We start from the raw sequence: 24,162 nt of genomic DNA, 5'->3' as shown, positions 1-24,162 counted from the left end.
ATTACATGTTGCAGACTATACTTTACTTGCTATATGAGAAATTGCACTCTGAGTCCAAAACTTAATATAATATTCATTACCTGGTAAAACTGAATAGAATTTACAAAATGTTTTATGAAATTAGGTACAATGTAAAGAGAAAACATTTAATTCACCTTGCACAAAAATGCATTCTTTAAAACAAACAAATCACGGATTAATCAGGTAACTGTAAAACATTAAAGGCAATAAAATGAACAGGTTGATTTATGAACTAATGCGCAATCTGAACAATGTGGCATAATATGCACTTGAAGTGTAAAAAAGTCTGGGGCATGTTGTATACAGTCATCGTCATAGGAGCAAAAGAACATCTGAGGAAAGCCTTTGATAGAACATACATACCCCCCTATGGAGCATATGCAGAATGATATACTGTCATTGGGGGTGACTATTAGTAGCATTGGATAAAGATCTGATGTTATCTTTAAATATAGCTTTTTAAAATTGTAATAAGCTGTGTTGATTATTCTGGACTTTTATTTGCCATTTTTGGGGTTGGAGATAAAACGAATTGGAAGAAAGAATGTTTCTTATGGTAAGTATATATTTTGTTCAACAGATTCTATTTTAATTGCCCCTTCACTATTAATAGGCCCCCTAATATTTCACAGGTATCCTCTTTTTCCAATGGCTAGACAGCAATGGCTGTCCAGTCACTTGTTTTAAACATTTTGGATACATGCAGTTGGTGCACATGAAGGTAAAATACCTCCACTATAGTAATATCTGGCCCTCATAGGACTTTTATCTTTTATTTATTAATGTATTTATTTACTAATTTCAATGTGGTGGTTGGCTAACAAGTCAAGATAGCCACATACTAAACCCTCATGCCACTGAGGTGTTTTATTTTTTTTTTGTGTTGCTATTTGTCCACTGCTGCTTGTGCTGCCTTTGAGGTTTTGTCTCTACCACAAGAAAGATTAGACCTAAAACACCATCCATACAGATACAGCATAGACATTAATGGCATCCCGAGTCTCTACCACTAACACGGTATTCCCTCCCTGACAATCCCTCAAATTTGTCTCATCATTCTATGTCCATTATGTCTTCTTACACTAAGGTTTACCAACAAGCAATTCATTAATTCATTGGCAGATGGGCAGATCAACAGGGACAGCTCCGATCTTGTTGGTGACTGCCTACAGTTGAGTCTGTAGAAGTTCATACTTCTCCACTACCTTCATCTGTGCAACAAGTTAAGAAAACATTGACCAGGTCTTAATCCTCCACAGCGCCATCTCATCAGTATTAACTTTGCACAGTTGTCTCATGCCAGTCACTGATTATCACCAATATCTGCTGGACATGTCAAACACTTGAAAATACAATAAAATAAGCTACACAAAAGACAGAAACATGAAACATGGATCAACAGATAATAACTAGATTACACACAGAAGAAGGACTGCAACATGCATATTTAACATACATCATCACTGACTATCTCACCAGCATGTCTGCAATGCAGTGACACATTCAGACGTCATGAAGGTCCATCCGCTACAATCCCAGAAAAGAATTTCATGGAAAACCAATTTGCTTGAGATAATCAGTTATTCACTAAAGTGAGTATTTCAAATGGATTTCAATTTTTTTTTTTTTTTTTTTAAATAGCTGAACTAAGAAAAGCAGCTGTGCTTTCAGTTCGGACACTATGGCCTTAAATTTGAAATTCACTTTGTAACATTGTAACTTTAGTGAATGACCCTGAAACCGTTGCTAGAAGAACCAAAAATAAAAGATTTCCTGCTACATCCCCTAAGGAAAAGAAACAGGCCATCCTTACTTCTTTCTCTTTTTTTTTCCAGTAAACAAAAATGTAAGTTGGAAAAAGTGGCTGTGTAATTTCTTAAATTACAAGGTAATAATTATTTGTTTTATTAAACTATAAGCTATAAAAAAAAAGATGCAAAAATAATCTAAAGGTAATCTCTGGCATAACTTTACCTGTGAGAAGTGGTGATTTAATTTAGCTTTGGTTTCTGCAAAAAAAATAAAAAATTCAAAGTGAGAACATGTATTTTTTCTATGAAATGCCGTGAAATACTTGAGTCTTTCAGTCACAGCATTGTCAGCAGCAGCATTCCTTGTAGAAGCATTCAGGATAAATGCTTCTCTTCTAGTGAGATCAAAGGGAAACATGGTGGACTTATAGATGACGATGTCCTACAGGTGCTCTAATGGCACTATATAAATAATAAAATAATAAGAAGTTACTTTTATCTTGGGAAAAGCACTTATCGGGACTGAAATGTTACTGGTGGGTTCCTAATAAAATTGCTGATTTGAAAGTATGTGAGTGCCAGATTTTTTTTTGTGAATTTAAACTGGCATCAACAATACAATGCCTGCAAAATTGCTATACTTATACAAACATGAGGCCAGGTTTAATGACTGGAGTACAGTCACAGCAAAAAAGGAAATGTTTGCAGAACAATACAAATAAATAGATAACAATATGTTTTGATAGTGGTGATAAAATGATTATAAGAAAATTAGTTTTGTGAAGCATTCCTACATTCTTTATACAGGCATACCCCGCTTTACATACACTCACTTTACATACACTCGCGAGTACAGACATACCCGGAAGTGTACTTAAAGGTGCCTCGTATTCCCGCACCTCTTCTGTTTGCGAGGGAACAGTAAATGGAAGGTTCTATTCTCGCCCGGAGCAGCTCAGTCCAGTGTCATTGGGGTAAGAACCTTCTCACACCTTCTGACATGGCACAGGTTAATTAACTCAAATTTATAATGCCTAATCCTAGCTGAACATATATATATATATATATATATATATATATATATATATTTCTGCCCCTACATTGTCCATATTCTGCAATCGGCTGCCATCCAGTGAAAGGGTTTTCCCTGCCATTTTCTAACTATGACTTAGCAGCCTAGCTGCATTAGCCACAACTCTGAGCATTCAAAGTTAAACCATAAATGCTTAAAGTGATGAAGAGGTGTTTCTAAACAAAGTGTGCGAATACGCTGCTAACAAATACAAATTGGCACTGTATGACAGAATATGGCTCAGTGGGAAGGTTTATTTTACTTTTCCCAGTTTAAGGTTGTCAGATAAGTAAAACATTAAAGATAAATGGTACAATCTGGAATAAGATTTGTATTTTTACTGTTTGTTTTAACTGAATAAAAGCCCACTGGAAATCACTAAATAAATCACTAGAAATAAAATCACTGGAAATCTGCAGTTGCGGTATCAGTTATGCCTGTAAATTACTATTGCAATGCAGTACATGCATTGGGAAGTGAAAAAATTTATTGCTTCACTTTAAGTACATTTTCGTTTTACATACATGCTCTGGTCCCATTATGTACTTAAAAGTGGGGTACGCCTGTAAATAAATTAAAATGTAACTGGCACTTCTCTATAATTTACACCATTAAATAAAACATAACAAATCAGTTTTAACTTGTGTTAACCTTTTTTTCACAACATGCTTCACTTTCGTTTAAATTTAAATAAAAAAATAGCAAATTACTACTTACTCCATTTCGGATAAGTCAAAATCAGGGCAATTATTACAGAGGAAGAGGAGAAAACATTTTCTTTATGCTTTCTCTACACTGACAGTGATTGATAGGGAGCTTAGGTGAAAAAGCCCAGCTGCTAAAAAAAAGGTTTGTATTTAATGTTATTTTTTACACCTCATAAATACATATTTGGTAACTTCTTAAGGACTGAGGTAATTATTCAATTTCCAAACCAAACCAAAACCTAGAATTTGTTCTATGCTTACACTAACAATAATCCTATACCTGCCCTAAACTTACTCCCAACCTTAACTATACACTATCCCTAACTAGTGATGTACCGAACTGTTCGCCGGCGAATAGTTCCCGGCGAACATAGCATGTTCGCGTCCGCCACCGCGGGCGAACACATGCGGTGTTCGGTCCGCCCCCTATTCATCATCATTGAGTAAACTTTGACCCTGTACCTCACAGTCAGCAGACACATTACAGCCAATCAGCAGCACACCCTCCCTAGCAGACCCTCCCACCTACTGGACAGCATCAATTTTAGATTAATTCGGAAGCTGCAAGCATTTTTTATTTTTTTTTCAATTTATTATTATTATTTTTTTAGTGCATATAAATGTTACAAGTAGATACTACCCCCAGACACTCTGTGTTACTGCAGATACTCCCTCCAGACACCCTGTGTTACTGCAGATACTCCCCCCAGACACTCTGTGTTACTGCAGATACTCCCTCCAGACACTGACACAGAGCAGAATAGGGACTGTTCCCCCTACATAGGGTCACTTGGCAGATATGGATTGACACCTATCCTAAGGATCCCTGATAAACACTGACACGGAGCCCTCCATGGGTGAAGATGGATTAATTTTTTTTTTGTGCTCTGGTTTTTTATTTTATTTTTAAGTTCGACGGGTATGATGGCTTTTTATTTGGCCTTTTTTGGGGCTAAACAAAATGAAGATTTTAGAAGAAGAAGACGTTGAATAGTAAGTTGAATTTTACTTTACAGGGTAGTAATTTTATTCCCCCTTCACTATTTTTTAGGGTGAGGGGGGTAGGTAGGGGCTTTTTTATTTGGTTGTGTGACTAGGGGCTTGGGGACACACACTGCATACACACTATACACACACTATACACACACTACACACAATATACACACACTATACACACAATATACACACACACTGTACACACTATACACACACTGTACACACTATGCACACACACACTACACACACTGCATACACACACTACACACACTGCATACACACTGCACACACTATACACACTGCACACCCTATACACACACTGCACACACTATACACACTATACACACACTACACACACTACACACACACACTGTACACACTATGCACACACTGCATACACTATGCACACACTATACACACACACTACATACACACTGCACACACTGCACACATTATACACACACTACACACACTATACACACAATATACACACACACTGTACACACTATGCACACACTGCACACACTGCATACACTATGCACACACTATACACACACACACTACACACACTGCATACACACACTATACACACTCTATACACACACTGCACACACTATACACACTATACACACACACTATACACACTCACTATACACACAATATACACACACTGTACACACTATACACACTCACTATACACACAATATACACACACTTTACACACTATACACACACTGCATAAACATACATTTAAAAAAAAATTGCAGCTGTTTTTTACATTTCAAAGTTGGGGAGGGGGGTGCCAAATAAAGGATCCGCCCCGGGTGCCAAATGCTCCAGGTACGCCCCTGTATAGAGGGGAGCCATGTTACTCTGTATATAGAGAGGAGCCATGTTTACACTGTATATAGAGGGGAGCCATGTTACTCTGTATATAGAGGGGAGCCATGTTACTCTGTATATAGAGAGGAGCCATGTTTACACTGTATATAGAGGGGAGCCATGCTACTCTGTATATAGAGGGGAGCCATGTTACTCTGTATATAGAGGGGAGCCATGTTACACTGTATATAGAGGGAGCCATGTTACTCTGTATATAGAGGGAGCCATGTTTACACTGTACATAGAGGGGAGCCATGTTTACACAGTATACAGAGGGAGCCATGTTACTCTGTATATAGAGGGGAGCCATGTTTACACAGTATACAGAGGGAGCCATGTTACTCTGTATATAGAGGGGAGCCATGTTACACTGTATATAGAGGGAGCCATGTTACTCTGTATATAGAGGGAGCCATGTTTACACTGTATATAGAGGGGAGCCATGTTTACACAGTATACAGAGGGAGCCATGTTACTCTGTATATAGAGGGGAGCCATGTTACTCTGTATATAGAGAGGAGCCATGTTTACACTGTATATAGAGGGGAGCCATGTTACTCTGTATATAGAGGGGGGCCATGTTACTCTGTATATAGAGAGGAGCCATGTTTACACTGTATATAGAGGGGAGCCATGTTACTCTGTATATAGAGGGGAGCCATGTTACTCTGTATATAGAGAGGAGCCATGTTTACACTGTATATAGAGGGGAGCCATGTTACTCTGTATATAGAGGGGAGCCATGTTACTCTGTATATAGAGAGGAGCCATGTTTACACTGTATATAGAGGGGAGCCATGCTACTCTGTATATAGAGGGGAGCCATGTTACTCTGTATATAGAGGGGAGCCATGTTACACTGTATATAGAGGGAGCCATGTTACTCTGTATATAGAGGGAGCCATGTTTACACTGTATATAGAGGGGAGCCATGTTTACACAGTATACAGAGGGAGCCATGTTACTCTGTATATAGAGGGGAGCCATGTTTACACAGTATACAGAGGGAGCCATGTTACTCTGTATATAGAGGGGAGCCATGTTACACTGTATATAGAGGGAGCCATGTTACTCTGTATATAGAGGGAGCCATGTTTACACTGTATATAGAGGGGAGCCATGTTTACACAGTATACAGAGGGAGCCATGTTACTCTGTATATAGAGGGGAGCCATGTTACTCTGTATATAGAGAGGAGCCATGTTTACACTGTATATAGAGGGGAGCCATGTTACTCTGTATATAGAGGGGAGCCATGTTACTCTGTATATAGAGAGGAGCCATGTTTACACTGTATATAGAGGGGAGCCATGTTACTCTGTATATAGAGGGGAGCCATGTTACACTGTATATAGAGGGAGCCATGTTTACACAGTATACAGAGGGAGCCATGTTACTCTGTATATAGAGGGGAGCCATGTTACTCTGTATATAGAGAGGAGCCATGTTTACACTGTATATAGAGGGGAGCCATGTTACTCTGTATATAGAGGGGAGCCATGTTACTCTGTATATAGAGGGAGCCATGTTTACTCTGTATATAGAGGACTGTTTGCGGTGCGTTAAACGGAGAGTTTGGTCTGTCACTGTGAAGCGGGCGTAACCCTTACACTACCTGATCGATACAACATCATACCTGATGTTTTAAAGCACGTTATTCCAAACAATTTAGGAATGTTAGGTGATTTCTGCCCTTTATGGATTAAAACCAGACTCTGCATCAACTATGTAATTTTCCATGGGAGTTTTGCCATGGATCCCCCTCCGGCATGCCACAGTCCAGGTGTTAGTCCCCTTGAAACAACTTTTCCATCACTATTGTGGCCAGAAAGAGTCCCTGTGTGTTTTAAAATTCGCCTGTCCATTGAAGTCTATGGCGGTTCGCACGGTTCGCCCGTTCGCAAACATTTGCGGAAGTTCGCGTTCGCCGTTCGCGAACCGAAAATTTCGGGTTCGCGACAACACTACCCCTAACCCTAAAACTGCATTAAGCCTAACCCAAAATTAACATTTACCTAACCATGACCCTACACTTATCTTAACCCTACCTTAAACCCCCAGGTATCATTTTATATCTGGGTCTTGGGTGTAAGGAGGGATTTAACCACATTGCAGCCAACGGGTTATATATGCCCATTTAAAGGTCTGTATGAAGCACTCACTCTGAGTACTGCATTCAGCTCACCTGTTAGCCTGGGTTCACTAAAAATGGCCCTAGCTGCCAGGAGGAGCCCCAGGTATCATCTGATTCTTGGGTCTCCTGGTGTGAGCAGGGATTTAACCACATTGCTGTCAATTGGATTTATATGCCCACTTAAAGGTTTGTATGCAACATTCACTCTGAGCACTGCATTCAGCTCATCTGTTTATCTTGGATCACAAAAGATGGGGAGCCCCAGATATTGATTAATACCTGGGACTCCATGATGAGAGCAAGGATTTAACCCTACTCACACAAAAATAGTCAACTCGTCCTATGGTGTTAAAGCCCAGAAAACATACAATTAAATCATGAAAATTAACTTTCTCCTAACTTTTCTTTAACTTTACTAGATGTGAACAAATTTTTATAAGCAAATTGTTAAGTATGTTTTTTTATGTATTTCCTCTAGTTTCTATTCTGCTGGCCATGCTATACATGCTTAATATATAGCAGCAAACAATAACTTAGTCCTGAAGGGTTTTAGTAAGGTCGTGAAAAGAAGAGAGACCTTAGGCATTCCATGCCATCCGCAATTTAATGGGCTTTAAAGTTGTTGCACTGAAAAGGAATAATGGCTTTAAGCCCTAGGAGGTCCAGGAACTGTACCTCCGCCACGATCCGCTACTTGGGATAAGCCCACTCAGTCCTCACACAGCAAATAGGCCCCTGTGGGCCATGTGAATCCCAACTCGGTTACAGCCCTAAGTGCTCCTTCCACAACTGGGACTTCTACCGCCTTTAATTTCCACATCCTTTCTAGCTTTGCTTTCAGTCCTTGGTATTTATACACCTTCTCATGTTCCTTCCTCCTGATGTTAAAGTCACTTGGTATTGCCACCCGGAACTATGTGCTGGATTGTCGCAGAGGCCTCTTTGCACAGTCTGCACCTTGGGTCTTGTCTGGTGTGGTAGACTCCTCCTTCTATTGATATGGTGCTGAGTGTCTGTTACTGTGCTGCTAGGACTAGTGCCATACTGCTGTCTTTCATTCCTGCCTTTTCCAACCAGTGGTGTGATTTTGTAATGTGAGCTACATCCACTATCTGCTGGTGGCACACCACATGGAGAGGTTTGTCTTGCCATGGAAACTAATCCTTTTCTGCATCCTCTATCTGCTGTTTTCTCAGGCATTCCCTTAGAAGTTCATCTTTGGGAGCCATCTTTGTTATGTACTTGTGGATGCTCTGTGTTTCATCCAGGACTGTGGCCTTGACACTTAACAGGCGCTGACCTCCTAGTGTACAGTCTCTGGGTGTTGGACTTTGGGTGGAATTCTCCATTCATAGTGAGTAGTTTTCCAATTTTTGGCATCTATAGTATCCAGTTCTTCTGTTGGCCAGGTTATTATTCAAGTTGGGTACCTGATAACTGGAAGGGTATTTGTATTGATGACTTGGATCTTGTTCTTGCCACTGAGCTAGAACCTCAGGACATGTCTGACTCTATAGAGGTACTTGGATGTTGCTATCCTTCTTACCTCTTCCTCATGGTTGCCATGTATTTTTGGTACCCCCAGGTACTTATAGCTGTTCTCTACCTTTTTTTATCTGGTACTGGAACTTCTTCTGTCCTGCTTATCTTCTCTCTTTTTGCGATCATCTGCCAACACTTATCTAGTCTGAACGACATTCCAATGTCTTTGCTGTATATAGTAGATAGGCGGATCAGCGAGTCAATGTCCCACTCACTCTTGGCAATCAGCGTGATGTCATCCTTGTAGAGTAGGTGGCTGATGGGAGATACACTTTTGAATCTGTATCCTTATCCACTCTTCGTAATCATCTGGCTAGGGGGGCGGGGGGGGGGGTTGAGGCATATGGAGAACAGCATTGGTGATAGCGCATCCCTTGGTATCTGCCACATTCTACCAGACAGTCACTAGAGGGACTTCCTGAAATAAAACAGACCTTTGGTCCGTTATCTGACACTGGATGTCCTCATGCTCTTCATTGAATGTTTTCAGATGGGGAAATCCTAATGTGAGCATTGCCATTACCACACATGCGCATTAGGTCTCCCCCGCCGGCTGACGTCGTGGGGAGGAGCGTGGGTGGAGTCTGACCCAGCGCTGAAATTCAGGTAAGTGACTGAAGGGGTTTTAACCCCCTCAGCACTGCAGATTCTCTAGAATCCACTGTAGGATTCTTTAGTGCCTGGAAAACGGTTTTGTATTCCTGCCACTATAGAATCCCTTTAAGTTTATATTATACATTGTCGCCTTGTTATCTGTTTAGCTGTGTGCAGTATGCAAAACTTTTCAAGTCCATCTAATATGTCCTATGAGATATTAAATATATTGAGGATTTCCCTTTACAATTGGGTTCTTGACTTCTTTTATGTATATATAAGTTTAAAAATGTTTTTGTATGCTGTTACTGGTTGACTTCTTTTTGGTATATTTTACCCATGTTTTGGGTTATATATATTCTCATTACTTTGTGAGATGAGCTAACCATCCGTTTGCTAATTTAAATAATCTGAGGTAATCAGGATTCCCATGCTCAGCGTGGTTCCCCTAATTACCTGATTGGCTGAACGCTGTTACTGAAAATGAGTAACTTATTCTATTATAACTATTTATTTGTGGATTAATTAATATAGTTTTGTAAAAGCACAGTGGAAGCATTTTCAGCTCTGGAATTTGACTCCAGGAGGCTGCCGCATACCAACTAGCTTTGCTAGGTGTTAATGCTCACTCCTAAGACAAAGAAAGTTTGCAGATCATAGATTCCTGCAAACGCTGATACCCATTTACTGGGAGCATAGATGCTGCAGCAATCTGAGACTGCAGATGGGTCTTTTTAGAATGCCTAGGATATGATGGACCCATGCAAAGTCTGTGTGAAGAGTCTAGATCCAGAAAATAGGTGTTTTTTCAAACATATTCTAAAATTGTAACATGATTAATTGCTCAGTCTTTTTTTTTTTAACAGTATCTCCAACCACCAATGGAGGGATTGAGGAAACTGCAGACATCACCACAACAGACACATTTTGTTAACAGACTCTTTACCACATCAATAGATTTTATTGTACCAAAAACTGTGGTAACACAGCCCCTATAGTTCAGCCTCAACTGTATGTGACACTATTCATCACCCTGTGTGTGACAACTGCAACAGATAATTGTGTAATGCAAACTTTTCCTTCTTTCATTAATTGAGTATTCATTTCCTTATAATCTAGGAAAATAAAACTACACTGAGTGTGATACATTCTATTTGCTTGAAGAGAAGACACATATATGTTTTTGACAGACCGTGACAAGAAATGCTCTATCAACCACAATGGGTTGTATGGAACATCAGTTACTGTTACAAAGACTAGTTCTCACATACCATAAAAACCACAGGCCCTTTTAAACTAATATATATATATATATATATACATATGCTACATCAAGGTACACAGCATTATTACAATCTGCAAGAATGGGTTTCCTCTCCATCTGCTACACGTCTGCATTGTTTCTCCTTATAGTAATTTCTAAAGGTAAATATATGATATAACAATTAGAAACATATTCCTTTTCTGAAACAGAAACAATGGAACCATAGAAATTGAGTAACCTATTCTATCATTACAATTTATTTGTGGGATAATTAATATCGTTTTGTAAATACTTAATGCAACATACAGCTTTAGCTCTGCATGTATCAGAGATTTGACAAAGTGTTTCTATGGAACACAAAGATATGTCTGGGTGCCCATGTTTATATGATACAGGTTTCATGTTAAAATGTAACTATTTCTTATGTGCTCCCCTTCTCAAATCTGCAGGAGATTCAATGGAAATCATTGGAGGGAAGGAAGCTAAGGCCCATTCCAGACCATACATGGCATTTTTGAAAGGTACCAAATACTGTGGAGGAACTTTGATTAAGACAAACTGGGTTTTAACCGCAGCACATTGTCCAATGTAAGTATATTTGCAGACAGACATTTTGAAACTCAAAGTCATATGTGATATTAAGTTCTGTGTTATTTGAGTATAAAAAGAGAGAGGTGGCAGAGTGAATTAAGAACTGAACTGCACATTTAATGCCAAAATTGTTGTATTTTGGTGTAAACTTTGAAATAAATTATCATGCAGTGAGGCTATCGTATGGTTGACAGTCTGAAATTTAACACAAGAATATATATCATGAAAACAATTCTTATATTCATAACATTTATCATTAATAAGCTTTGGGTTTATTTTTAATTCCACTTTTTGAGGTGGAAAAGAGGTCAGTCTTTCAGACTAGAACAATTGCAAAACTGTCTAGCATTATTTTTGTAGAGTGGAAATTCTGAAAATGTTTATCTTGAAATTAAGTCGTTTTAAACATTTGGATTGACATGGTTATTCACTAAAGTGAGAATTATAATTAAAGTGATGTTTTTACTTTAGGTAGTTTAACCCTTAGTTGTGGCTTGACTTTATTGGTAGTCACACTTGCGAGTAACACACAAAGTGCCGCAATATATTATGTTCAATAAAAGTCACATATGTAAAGTAACTACTCTGAAAGGAAAGGAAACTATTTCATACCTCTTGTTAAGTTCATTAATGATTTTCCAAAAAACGTCAATAGCCAGGGTAAACACAAAAATACTTGAGTGAGTATTGAATAATATTTTTTCCAAGTGCTCAATGTGTTGAGGCCTTTGGTTTTTCTCAGTATATAATAAGTTTTAGTAGAAACCGAAATGTAATAAGTATCAGCAGAAACATATTATATTTTAAAAGTCAACCTAATATAATGGCTGAGTAATCTATGTATCAATATCAGGAATTCTAACAGACATCAAAATCTTTCCTTACAGTGATAGTAAGTCAGTGGTCATTCTGGGGGCCCATTATTGGAATAGAAATGAAAGTGAACAGCAAAGGTTTTTGGTTTCCAAAACAGTACCACACCCAGACTTTCAAAGTTGCACAAGATCCAATGATATTAAGCTTATACAGGTAAGACATTTTCATTCTTTGTAATGACAGAGTCAGGAAGTGATCTAATTTTTCTGTTAAATATTGTTTTATTGAAAACTATTTTACAATGCTAAACATAAACAAAACATTATGGAATAATAATAATAATAATAATAATAATATTAACATAAAACACAATATAAAATAAAACAATAATGATATAAACTAGCATAAAAGAGGTGGTGGATGTAGCGGAGCACTAGTTCAACATAGATTCTTCTCCGCTGGTGCTCCAACAGCTACTTAGGAACAAGCAGGATATTACAAGAAGAACAGCATAAGCAGTAAGCAAATCCACAAATCTCCCATCACCTTTCCCAATAATTGGACGACACGCAGTATCAGGAGCAGAACTATTTTTTAATGCCACACACTCTGCTTTTATGCAATTCTCCCATGCAAAGGAGACACCCACAGGTAATTAGGAATTAGCCAATAAATAGATGGATACAGTACACATATTCCCTTCCCTCAGCATGAGAGATAACTTACCGTAATTATCTTTAAGTTGTAGAACACATTTTTCCCCAATTCTTGGATGTATCCTAAAACCATAACATGCACCCATAATTTACATATCCTCAGATAGCCCCGATCTGGGTGAACAACATACTGAAAAATCACCTAGATCGGTTCAGGGGTTCGGCACTTTCCTGGAGGTCTTAGTTTTACCAACCACACACGTGGTGTATGCCCAAAATAGTTCCACACGAAAGGGCTGCGCGGTCGGTCTCTGTTCGAGTAATCAAAACATATGAAATCCTAGGGCTAGAGGGTTTGTGGCTTTGTTCGGCATAATCCCCTCATTCATATAGTTATTCTCAGAGAAGACCGCTCTGTTCGGGTGGTTTTTCACAAAATTGCACGATGTTGAAGGTGTTAGCGGTGTTCGTGCTGTTCAGTGTCCGATTTGGGTTTCTAGGCACTCGACGACCAAACCCCGCTGGTATCATTCGTATGCCGAAATGGCAGCCGCCACGTGTTCGTCTATACGAACAACGGCCATCCAGAGGATCACACCGGGGTTCGGGCATTTGTGGTTAACCAGATATGCAAAAGGTTAATAGGGTCAATTGGTGCCACACTCCCCTCCTGGGTGGCCGGGTTGTTCGGTACTTTGTTCGTTTGTCTAACCATATAGTGAAATTCAATATAATGTTATTAGTACCGAACAACTAGAAGAAATATCACAGTAACATAGTGTTGCAATGGAGGTATACAATAAAACAGAACAAAATACACACACAGCGGTATGGACAGCCTCTAGTACCAAAAAGGGGTACTGAACTACAGCCCATCCGCTACAGTGGAAAACAAGGGACAATGGGGGGAGGAGGGAGAATTAAAATAGAGGTGTATCAAGTAATAATTATTATTGTATTATTGGTAGAATGTTTGCTAATGTATATTTGTTGTAAATGCATTTTATGTTTGTCCGATCCAACTTTTCTACTTTATTATCCATATCTATAAGCACAGATATTAATGAAGCTCCCTCTAAAACAGGGAAGAGATGTCTGCTCAAGTTATGTGTTTGGATGGCAGATAAGTAGATAAAGATCTCTTCCGTTATAAGTCTTTCTTAACAGGGGAGTGGGTGCAAGGTACTTTCTGAACCATAACATTTGCAATAATGCAAAGCTGCTGTTATTCTTTACAATTTAGTGCTTAGTGATTTTATGTTAGTGATATGAAATTGATCAAATTGATCTTCCCTATGGGATGTTGAGTTGAGAGAAATGCAATATGGGGAAGAGGATGGCCAATGCTCTAGCTTCAATATCAGAATCAGCCAGAACTTCTGACACTGTGAAAAGAATTAGTGCCGGATGTTACCCAGTCCTTCAACACTGGAGAAAACAATTAGTGTCAGAGGACTGACCATCCTCTGTCACTAATAGATATGACTAGTATCAGCTAGCAGGCACAACTCTCTGAGTCTGTTTGCTAGTGTGGTGTTAAGTGCCTATGCTCACATTCAACCACTAACATTTATTCCTTCTTGTCCAGCTGAGGAATACTAAAGTGGAGCTCAGACAATTTAATGTACCTTGCTAGTTGGACATCCACAGAAAATGTAGAGATGGAAATGGCAGTCATGACTGGTGTGTGAGGTGTTTGTATCACGTCTGGTAGTTTGAGATGAAAGGATCAATATTGCTGCATATTTAAACAGAGTTTAGATCACATCCCTATGAACAGTAGGAAAGATACAATTGGGTATTACCGGACTTCAGCTTAATGTGATGTAATGTGAGAAAGAAAGTAGAAATATCAGAACTAAAAACTAGCCAAAGGTCAGGGCAATGGAGACACTCAACTGCAAACAGCAAAGAAACAAACAAAAGACAGTCACATGTGTTCCAAAAACCAGAGTGTTTTCCATACGTGTTTTAGATCATTGCTAAGGATGCAAGATAAACTTAGCAGTAGTGTAACTACGTGGATATCAAGAGAAACGTAAAAACCACACTAAATAACACACTTAAGGATACAAGAACCACAGAGCAGTGCATCACATGGAACAGTGCACTATACAAAGTGGTTTAAATAGTCCTAGCATATGGCATCATCCATCTGTGTCACCTTTGCCTTGCCAAAAAAGTGCATACATGCAAAAGCATGTTTGATGCACCAACAGACTAGATTGCAGATGCCTCAAAGATTGAGCATCAATAAAAGATCTGAGTCTGTAGCATCTAGCGTCGGCAAGACTTTGACAGTTGAAGGACTGATGCAGGGGGATGCTGGTAATAGAAGGTACTGGTATAGAAAAATAGGCCTTAAAGAGAAATACTTGTCTAAGCCTCCACTGCTATTAAAGATGGACTTATTATAGCAAATAGAGAAGCTGAGGATGTAAGGTTATAGGAACACCATAGGTCTTCTATGCAGGCTGATTGGTCATTTGTGAGTTTTTAAGTCACCTATTACAGTTTACAAAAAAAGCTAATTTTTAAACGTTGTATTCCCACAGTATTTCTGACATGGATGAACAAACACATGGAAATATTAAACTGTGCAAATGTAATATTTTTTATTTTATTTTTTATTTATTTAACATATTGCTATTTTCATCCTAGAACTGAAATAAATGTTATGCTTACTTTGTTTAATCAAAAATAACTAAATATTGAATGGTTAATTGCATATTGTTCATTTTTTATATGTTACAGTTAAAAGGTAATGCAAAGCTGAACAAATTTGTGTCAGTTTTTCAACTTCCAAAATCTACTGAAGATGTGAAAATTTCAACTGTGTGCGACACTGCAGGTTGGGGCGTCACCAAAGCTAACAAAGACGTACCATCGGACTATCTACGTGAAACAAATTTAACGATTGTCGATAGAAACCAATGCCACAAAATATATAGCAAACAGAAACCAAAAGAAATAATAACTGATAACATGCTCTGTGCCAAACCACTTAAAAAACAGAAAACAGATACATGCGCGGTAAGAGGTTTTCATAATTTCAAATTTTTTATTTTGTCAAATAATTTTACTATGAAAATAATTCCTCTATGTATAAACTTGCACCCCTGCTTACCCACTGTAGCACTATGTAAAGAAATGTGTGATGTACGTTTATATGTGTGTATATTGCATGCATGTATGTGTTAGGTTCTTGCTGTGTCTAGAAGTCATGAATCACAATTCAAGAAAAAAACAAATGTACTCTTCAGTGATTAGGAGTACCTCAAGTATTTAGCATGCTGAAGGATACTGCGAGTAATTGGTATGCCAAAGATCTCTGCACATTCATTCCTGTAAACAGCTCTGAGAGCAAGTTAAACCTAAGCTGCTTGACTTATAATCAAACTATTAACCCTGAAACTTCTGGTGCTTTTAACAGCATGCACTGCCATTCATTGAGTGTATGCAAGGCAGGTAAGTGGCATTTATTTTATTGTATGGGTTGCACTGATGTGTGTTTCTATCTTTAATATTGTTTTGTTAACAATTAGACACCTGCAAGGATTTTACAGTAAACGTCTCTACTAAAGATTTATCAGAGTGGTTGTTCTAATTATAGACAGAAATGATCTGGACAGGAAGATTTGTTGGAAGGGATTATATAAAGCATCTACTAATTCATTGGAATAGTGTATGTATCAATCATTTTATGTTTATTCTAACAATAATATGGTGGGTGAAATCTATGGTCCTCCAGATATTTGTGGTTTCAACCAACACCTATCTACTTCCCATATATATCCAAGGAACATTGGAGACATAAATCACTCTAGCTCTAATACAATTTGGAAAATGTGAGTAAAAGATACAGACGTGTCATTGGCCAACCTAGGAATTCAGTGGGTGCGCCTTGGAGACTCCACAAAGCCTTGGAGGTTTTTCCAAATTTGTTTCTGGTGTTCCCTCTATGTGGTAGATTCTCCATCATTGTAGCTTAATACTTCCACATGTGGGTCTTGTTTCATTTGAGTATAGTTAAACATATATGAAGAGCTTTGGAAGATCTCCGGGTTGCTGATGCAATTCTGGGACTATACATGTATATTTATTGCTCTTTTCCATCTTACCGTTAGCCTTATAGACAGTTTACTAGAGGATATTTATTTTACTTTTCACATCACTCCTGTTTATGAGCCCACTAGTGCATGATATCTAACGCATGGGAGGCTTTTTATAATGCTTAAATGTATTAAACAATACTTACTCAGGTATGGTATTGCACTTATTACAGCCCTGAAGATGATTATGGTTAGTAATAGTCACTAAAGTGTGACTTGTCAAGAATTTAAAGTGAATAAAAAATTTCTGCTCTGTCTTCTGTGTGGCAATTTTGGCCCAGATTGTCCTAGAAATGTAACAGAAGACAACACAATTACAAAATGTTACAGGAACAATTGAGAAGATCCTGCTCGAAAGAGCTTACAAACCCATAATGTGTTAGTGGCATCCTTAGGCCTGTATCCCAGTATGCTATTTAAAAAAAAAAAAAACAATGCCCAAGGGTTCTATTTTATGTTATATTTCTTTAGTTAAAGGGAATTACTGCTCATTTATTTTTTCTGATCAGACCGAAAGATAGTGAATGCTGAAGATCAAGACAATGTAAACATTATTTCCTGCTTTAACATATAAATAAACCCTTATGAAAGGTTAGAAATTAAAAATGTGCTTTCTTACCGAAATGTTGTTTGAGCTATCTAGAGACTGTCACATTTTTACAGTACACGTTGCTGACTAATACTTGAAGTGGAAAACATATGTTAAATGTGATAGAACCACTGTATGGTTTAGAACATGTGTGAGGTATAGAATATATTAGGGTAAGGATGGTTTGTAGGTGTGAGAGTGACTGAGCAAATCTGTTAATGACTGTATAAACCACATGACAAAGAACTAAACTTATTCGACTCAAATATGGTTTTGTGTAAAGCAAGGCTGTTCTATTTAGCACATATCAAGCACTCATTGAAGAAGATAACGGAGGAATGTTGAGGAATGATATGATGTGACACTGAAGTAGCTGTTGTTTTATTTTCTCTGTTTCAATTCAGACACACATTATATAGTATTAAAAATAGTCTCTGTACATTAATAATAATTTATGTGGGAACGATTTTGTAATATAAACCTTTGGTATGTCGCAATATATGTTAACACCTTTCTCTACTAAGTTAACACCTTTCTCTACTAAGTTATATTAAAAAATATTTAAGAGATAGTCTATGCAAAAGTGTACCCAAAATTCTCAATACGTTATATAGATAAGGCTTTAAAATGTAAATTGAGAAAAATTACTTATTTATCTGTCCCTCAGTGCACTTAATGGGTCTATCAGCAGGGAAACATCTCCCTCATCAATTAGGAATATATCATTTTGGCCTATGGGTACAGGTATTATTCCATGATCCTTTGAGCAGGATTTTGGTATGAGATATTTATTCCCAAAGAAGAGTTCAAATCACGTTAAATGAGTTAAACTGTTAAATAAACTTATAGCAGCGCAAGGTAAGATCCCTTGGTCAATTCTTTAGAGGCGAGGTGGATGTAGACAACACTCTCACCCATCCATTTAACTCAACCACAAGTGTGTTAGAGCATACAGGTATAACTGGTACCCCTGCTCCCTCAATGGCCAATCTGTTTTAGCAGTGAATACACTTACCAGGTGGCATGGCCTATCTCCTTCACACTGTACTAAATGTCCCTCCTTGCACTCTCATCTTGCACCTTTAGTTTTTTAGGATTGATGTCCAAAAATCCTCAACACAGGGTGTGCACACATGTGGTAAGGCACATGGATAACCACAAGAATTCCCCAGAACATGCTACTTCCTTTGCAGACCAAATAAATCTACTGAGCTATATAAAGTTATTTATATATGCATATCTCACAGGTTGTCTCTTTTATTATAGGGTGACTCTGGTGGACCTCTAATTTGTAACAATGAACTACGAGGGATTGTTTCATTTGGGAGCAAAAAGTGCAGTCCAAAAATACCTGGAGTGTATACTCGATTAACATCACAATATGTGAAGTGGATACAGACTACTATTGGTGGTGATTTCTAAATCTGCATTTTATTCAGACTTTTGATCATTTTAAATTAAATTTCCTTTTACAGCTTATTGTATCTTTAATATAATAATGAATTTGCATATTTACAAATGATATGTTTATGTGATATTTTTCTTCTAGCGCAATCTGATTTGTCAAAATATTTAATAGGAGAATTAAAGTCATCTTTAAAAATTCAATGTTTTCTGTAGTTAATTTACTATAACACAGGGCCTTGTTAGATGTGACATAGATCTGGGAATGGTATCCAAAGCAAAACGACTACCTTCTAATGCATGTGCAATTAGACAATCACTAACTGTATTGTAGCATACACAGACATGCATACTTCACAAGCACAAACATACACACTTACATACATAAAGTGATTTATATGTGTTTCAGGCTATCCAAATCCCTGCTAAATCGATGCATACTCCAGTCCCAATTAATTGCACTCTCCATTCCAGTCACATATACTAGATCAGTCTATGCTCAACATGCCAAGCTCATGTACAAACACTAGACATACATCCTCCCAGGGTTGTGGAACTTATATCGCCCAATGCACGGAACAGGCAGTTCCTAGTGCCACGCATTACAGTTTTTTTATTCTTTTAGCCGTGCCAAGGGCAAGTGGCAGGGATTCCTTGTGGAAGAGTTTGACACAGGCAGGGGCTGCATCTGTAGCAGGAGGAAAGATGGACTGGCCCACCTGGAAACACCTTACCAGGACCGACTGCAGGTCATTTTGGGGTCCCAGGGGGTGTGAGGTGCGGCAGCAGCCAACCGCACCTCACGATGCGGTTTGTTTGTGTATGGTCAGCGTTTGCATGTGTCAATGTGTAGTGTGATTGTGTATGGGTCAGTCTGTGTGTATCAGTGTGAAGTGTGTTTGTGCATGGGTCAGTGTGCACTGCAGTGTGTTTGTGTATGGGTCAGTGAGTGTGTGTCAATGTGCAATGTGTTTGCGAATAGGTTAGTGTGTCTGTATATGTGTTGTTCCGTGTATCACAACCACATACAGCCACCACACACCACACTTGTACCAAGCAGTCAGTACACACCACACACAACACAGCCAGCACACATATGACACATAACCAGCATACACCACACCGACATGACACACAGCCAGCACACACCACACAGACATGGCGCACAACCAACATTCATCACATACATGACACACAGCTAGCACTCACTGCACTATACATACCCCTACACAGAGTACCACACAGAGAACACAGCTTAAGCACACTCTGCATGGTCCTAGTGTCTGTTTCACATTGCGAGTATGTCTTACAGTTTGTTTGTGCGGAGCTGCCTGAGGACAGTTCCCCCAGGTGTCCCAGGATGCAGGGCACCAGGGAACAAAATCTGGATGGCGGGCCAGAACCCTGAAACCTGGATTGTCCAGATGAAAGCAGGATTGTTGGGAGGTATAGAAACTAAACAGAAAAATGATCAGTGCTGTAGAAACCAAAATATAGAATATATGGAAATGAGGCAGCACATCTAAAGTAGTAGAGCTCCCTCTAAGCCCTACAGAAAAGTAAAAGTATAGAAGGGAGGAGATAAGGTTGCGCCAAAACAGTATAGACAATATATAAGTACAAATAATATAAAGAAGTGAAAAGAAGACCAATATATGAATAATACAATAAAATTAATAAAAAGGCCAAAAAATGCCCCAATAAAACTTGCCAGAAAATATAGCCTCAAATATGTCGGGAATACTTTTTCTAAAACAATGTCAGATCAGGGTATTTATCAAATCCATATGTTAAAACAAAAAGGAAAGACTAATAGTTCAATATATCCCACAGATAGATAATACCAGTGTAAAAAGTCTCATATAGTCCTACTCACGTTTTTTAGAGCTTATAACTATCTCTAGTATGAATAGTGTACAGTGCTACGAACCCCACTTATGGGATACGGGATGATTTGTTGTTAGGTAGATGTTTTATTAACCCCTTAAGACCGCAGGACGTACTATGCCGTCCTTATTTTGGTGGCTCTAAAAGCCGCAGGACGGCATAGAACGTCCTGCGATCTTATGTACTTACCCGGTCGCCGGCGATCCCACGCCGGCGATCGCGGTATGGGGGACTTACCTGGGAGCCCAGGGAGTCCCCTTGCGTCCTCTTCAGCCGCCCAGGGCCATGTGATCGCGAGGTCCTTGCGAGGACCCCGCGATCACATGGACGGCATAGCCGTCCAAGGCATTGCCAGCAGGGGGAGTGCCTGTAATGACAGGTACTCCCCCTGCTGTCTGAAAAAAAAATAAAAAATGTTAAAACAGTGTAAAAATAAATTATATATACTTAGATCATATATATATTTATTATATATATGATCTAAGTATATATATACACACATATACACACATACACATAAATATGCATACACTGTCTACGTGTATTTTAATATTAATATATACATAATTATATATATATATTAATATCAAAATACACGTACAATGATATTGATTAAATATATATATAATTTTCATTATATATATATTTATATATAATAAAAAATAAATAAATATATAAATACGTTAAAAAAATAAATAAAAAAATAATAAAAAAATAATGAAAAAAAAATAGATAAAAATATATAAACATGCGTAATTTCGTTCTAACTGTATTTTAAAATTAATATATATATATTGATATCAAAATACATGTAGAACGAAATAATATATATATCTATATACATAAGTATATACGTATATATCACTATGTATATACCTATATATAAATAAAATAATTAAAAAAAATTATATACATATATATACACACATATATATATATACACACATATATATATAATAATTCTACGCATATATTTATGTAATAATTTTACATAATTAGGTCATTTTATTAATTACAATTTGCAGGACCTGCCTGCCAACCCAGGCCAAAAGTTCAGGGAATTACATTGTCTAGCACTATATTTAACTCTGTAACTTTCCAAGACACCATGAAACCTGTACATGGGGGGTACTGTTTTACTCGGAAGACTTCGCTGAACACAAATATTAGTGTTTCAAAATAGTAAAATATATTACAACGACGATATCGTCAGTGACAGTGAAATTTTTTGCATTTTTCACACACAAATGGCACTTACACTGACGATATAATTGTTGTGATACGTTTTACTGTTTTGAAACACTAATATTTGTGTTCAGCGAAGTCTCCTGAGTATAACAGTACCCCTCATGTACAGTTTTTTTTGGTGTTTTCAAAAGTTACAGAGTCAAATATAAGGTTTGCGTTTCAGTTTTTTCACATTAAAATTCGCCAGGTTGCCTTTGAGACCGTATGGTAGCCCAGGAATGAAAATTATCCCCATGATGGCATACCATTTGCAATAGTAGACAACCCAGGGTATTGCAAATAGGGTATGTTCAGTTTTTTTAGTAGCCACTTAGTCACAAACACTGGCCAAAATTTGCGTTCAAATTAGTTTTTTGCATTTTCAAATATTAACACTAACTTTGGGCAGTGTTTCTGACCAAGTGGCTACTAAAAAAGACTGGACATACTCAATTTGCAATACCTTAGGTTGTCTACTTTTGCAAATGGTATGCCATCATGGGGGTAATTCTTATTTCTGGGCTACCATATGCAGTGGTGTATCCTGGTTTTGTGCTGCCCTAGGCAGAACAAAACCCAGGTGCCCCCCCCCCCCTGCGCGCCACCCCCACCCAACCTTTACCCCGCCCCGCATTCTAAACACACACACACATTCACTGACAGATACGCATACACTAGCTAACAGAAACACACACTCGCTAACAGAAACACACACACTAATAGACAAACTCACACACACTAACAGACACTCGCTAACAGACACTCGCTAACAGACACTCGCTAACAGACACTCGCTAACAGACACACACGCACACTCGCTAACAGACACACACGCACACTCGCTAACAGACACACACGCACACTCGCTAACAGACACACACACACACTCACTCGCTAACACACACTCACTCGCTAACAGACACACACACTCACTCGCTAACAGACACACACACACACTCACTCGCTAACAGACACACACACACACTCACTCGCTAACAGACACACACACACACTCACTCGCTAACAGACACACACACACACTCACTCGCTAACAGACACACACACACACTCACTCGCTAACAGACACACACACAGACACACTCACTCGCTAACAGACACACACACACACACACACACACTCACTCGCTAACAGACACACACACACACTCACTCGCTAACAGACACACACATTAACACTTTTTTTTTTTTTTTTTACTTTAACCCCCCCAGCCTCCTTACCTTTGGGAATGCTGGGGGGGGGGGGCTTCTTTTTTCCCTGGTGGTCCAGTGGCTTTTTTTTTTTTACTTTAACCCCCCCAGCCTCCTTACCTTTGGGAATGCTGGGGGGGGGCTTCTTTTTTCCCTGGTGGTCCAGTGGCTGCTGGGCGGGCGGCGCTGCTGGGCGGGCGGCGAGGGAGCACTTCCTTTGAGCTGTCTGCTCAGCTCCCTCGCGCGCCGCACAGTGAGGCTGGGAGGCGGAGCTGGAATATGACGTCATATTCCGGCTCCCAGCCTCACTGTGCGGCGCGCGAGGGAGCTGAGCAGACAGCTCAGGGGGAGTGCTCCCTCGCCGCCCGCCCAGCAGCAGCCCAGCATGTCTGTTAGCCGCAAGGCTAACAAGACATTTGCCTTGGGCATTTGGGGGGCGGCTTTTTTTGCCGCCCCCTGGAAAATGCCGCCCAAGGCAAATGCCTTGTTTGCCTCGCGGCTAATACGCCCCTGACCATATGGTCTCAAAGGCAACGTAACCAATCTGGCGAATTTCAATGTAAAAAAACTGAAATATGTAACACGCTATATTTGACCCTGTAACTTCCCAAAACACCATAGACACCATGTGTCTGTTGATAGGAGCTTTCACCCTCAGGATTAGAATGTCAGAGAGAGGCACCAATGGTAAGATAACATTTTATTACA

At 38.8% G+C, this 24,162-nt stretch overlaps 1 protein-coding gene across 2 annotated transcripts in view; it reads left to right on the top strand.

Moving 5' to 3' along the window:
- The window catches only part of LOC134612512 (granzyme A-like), a 47,534-nt gene extending 28,264 nt beyond the window's left edge, over positions 1 to 19,270 (top strand). The window contains exons 1-5 of one of the 2 annotated variants that reach the window (XM_063456891.1): positions 11,054 to 11,124; positions 11,413 to 11,551; positions 12,442 to 12,583; positions 15,781 to 16,059; positions 18,994 to 19,270. In XM_063456891.1, coding sequence (XP_063312961.1) covers positions 11,064 to 11,124; positions 11,413 to 11,551; positions 12,442 to 12,583; positions 15,781 to 16,059; positions 18,994 to 19,149 — 777 coding nt within the window. In that variant the 5' untranslated portion in view covers positions 11,054 to 11,063 and the 3' untranslated portion in view covers positions 19,150 to 19,270. Of the gene's footprint in view, positions 1 to 11,053; positions 11,125 to 11,412; positions 11,552 to 12,441; positions 12,584 to 15,780; positions 16,060 to 18,993 lie in introns of those variants that run through there. The other variant, XM_063456892.1, reaches the window with a different exon arrangement.
- Positions 19,271 to 24,162: the final 4,892 nt, after the last annotated feature.

Source organism: Pelobates fuscus, chromosome 5, assembly GCF_036172605.1.
Source record: "Pelobates fuscus isolate aPelFus1 chromosome 5, aPelFus1.pri, whole genome shotgun sequence".
Lineage (NCBI taxonomy): Eukaryota > Metazoa > Chordata > Amphibia > Anura > Pelobatidae > Pelobates > Pelobates fuscus.
This window is presented reverse-complemented; position numbering and strand designations above follow the sequence as displayed.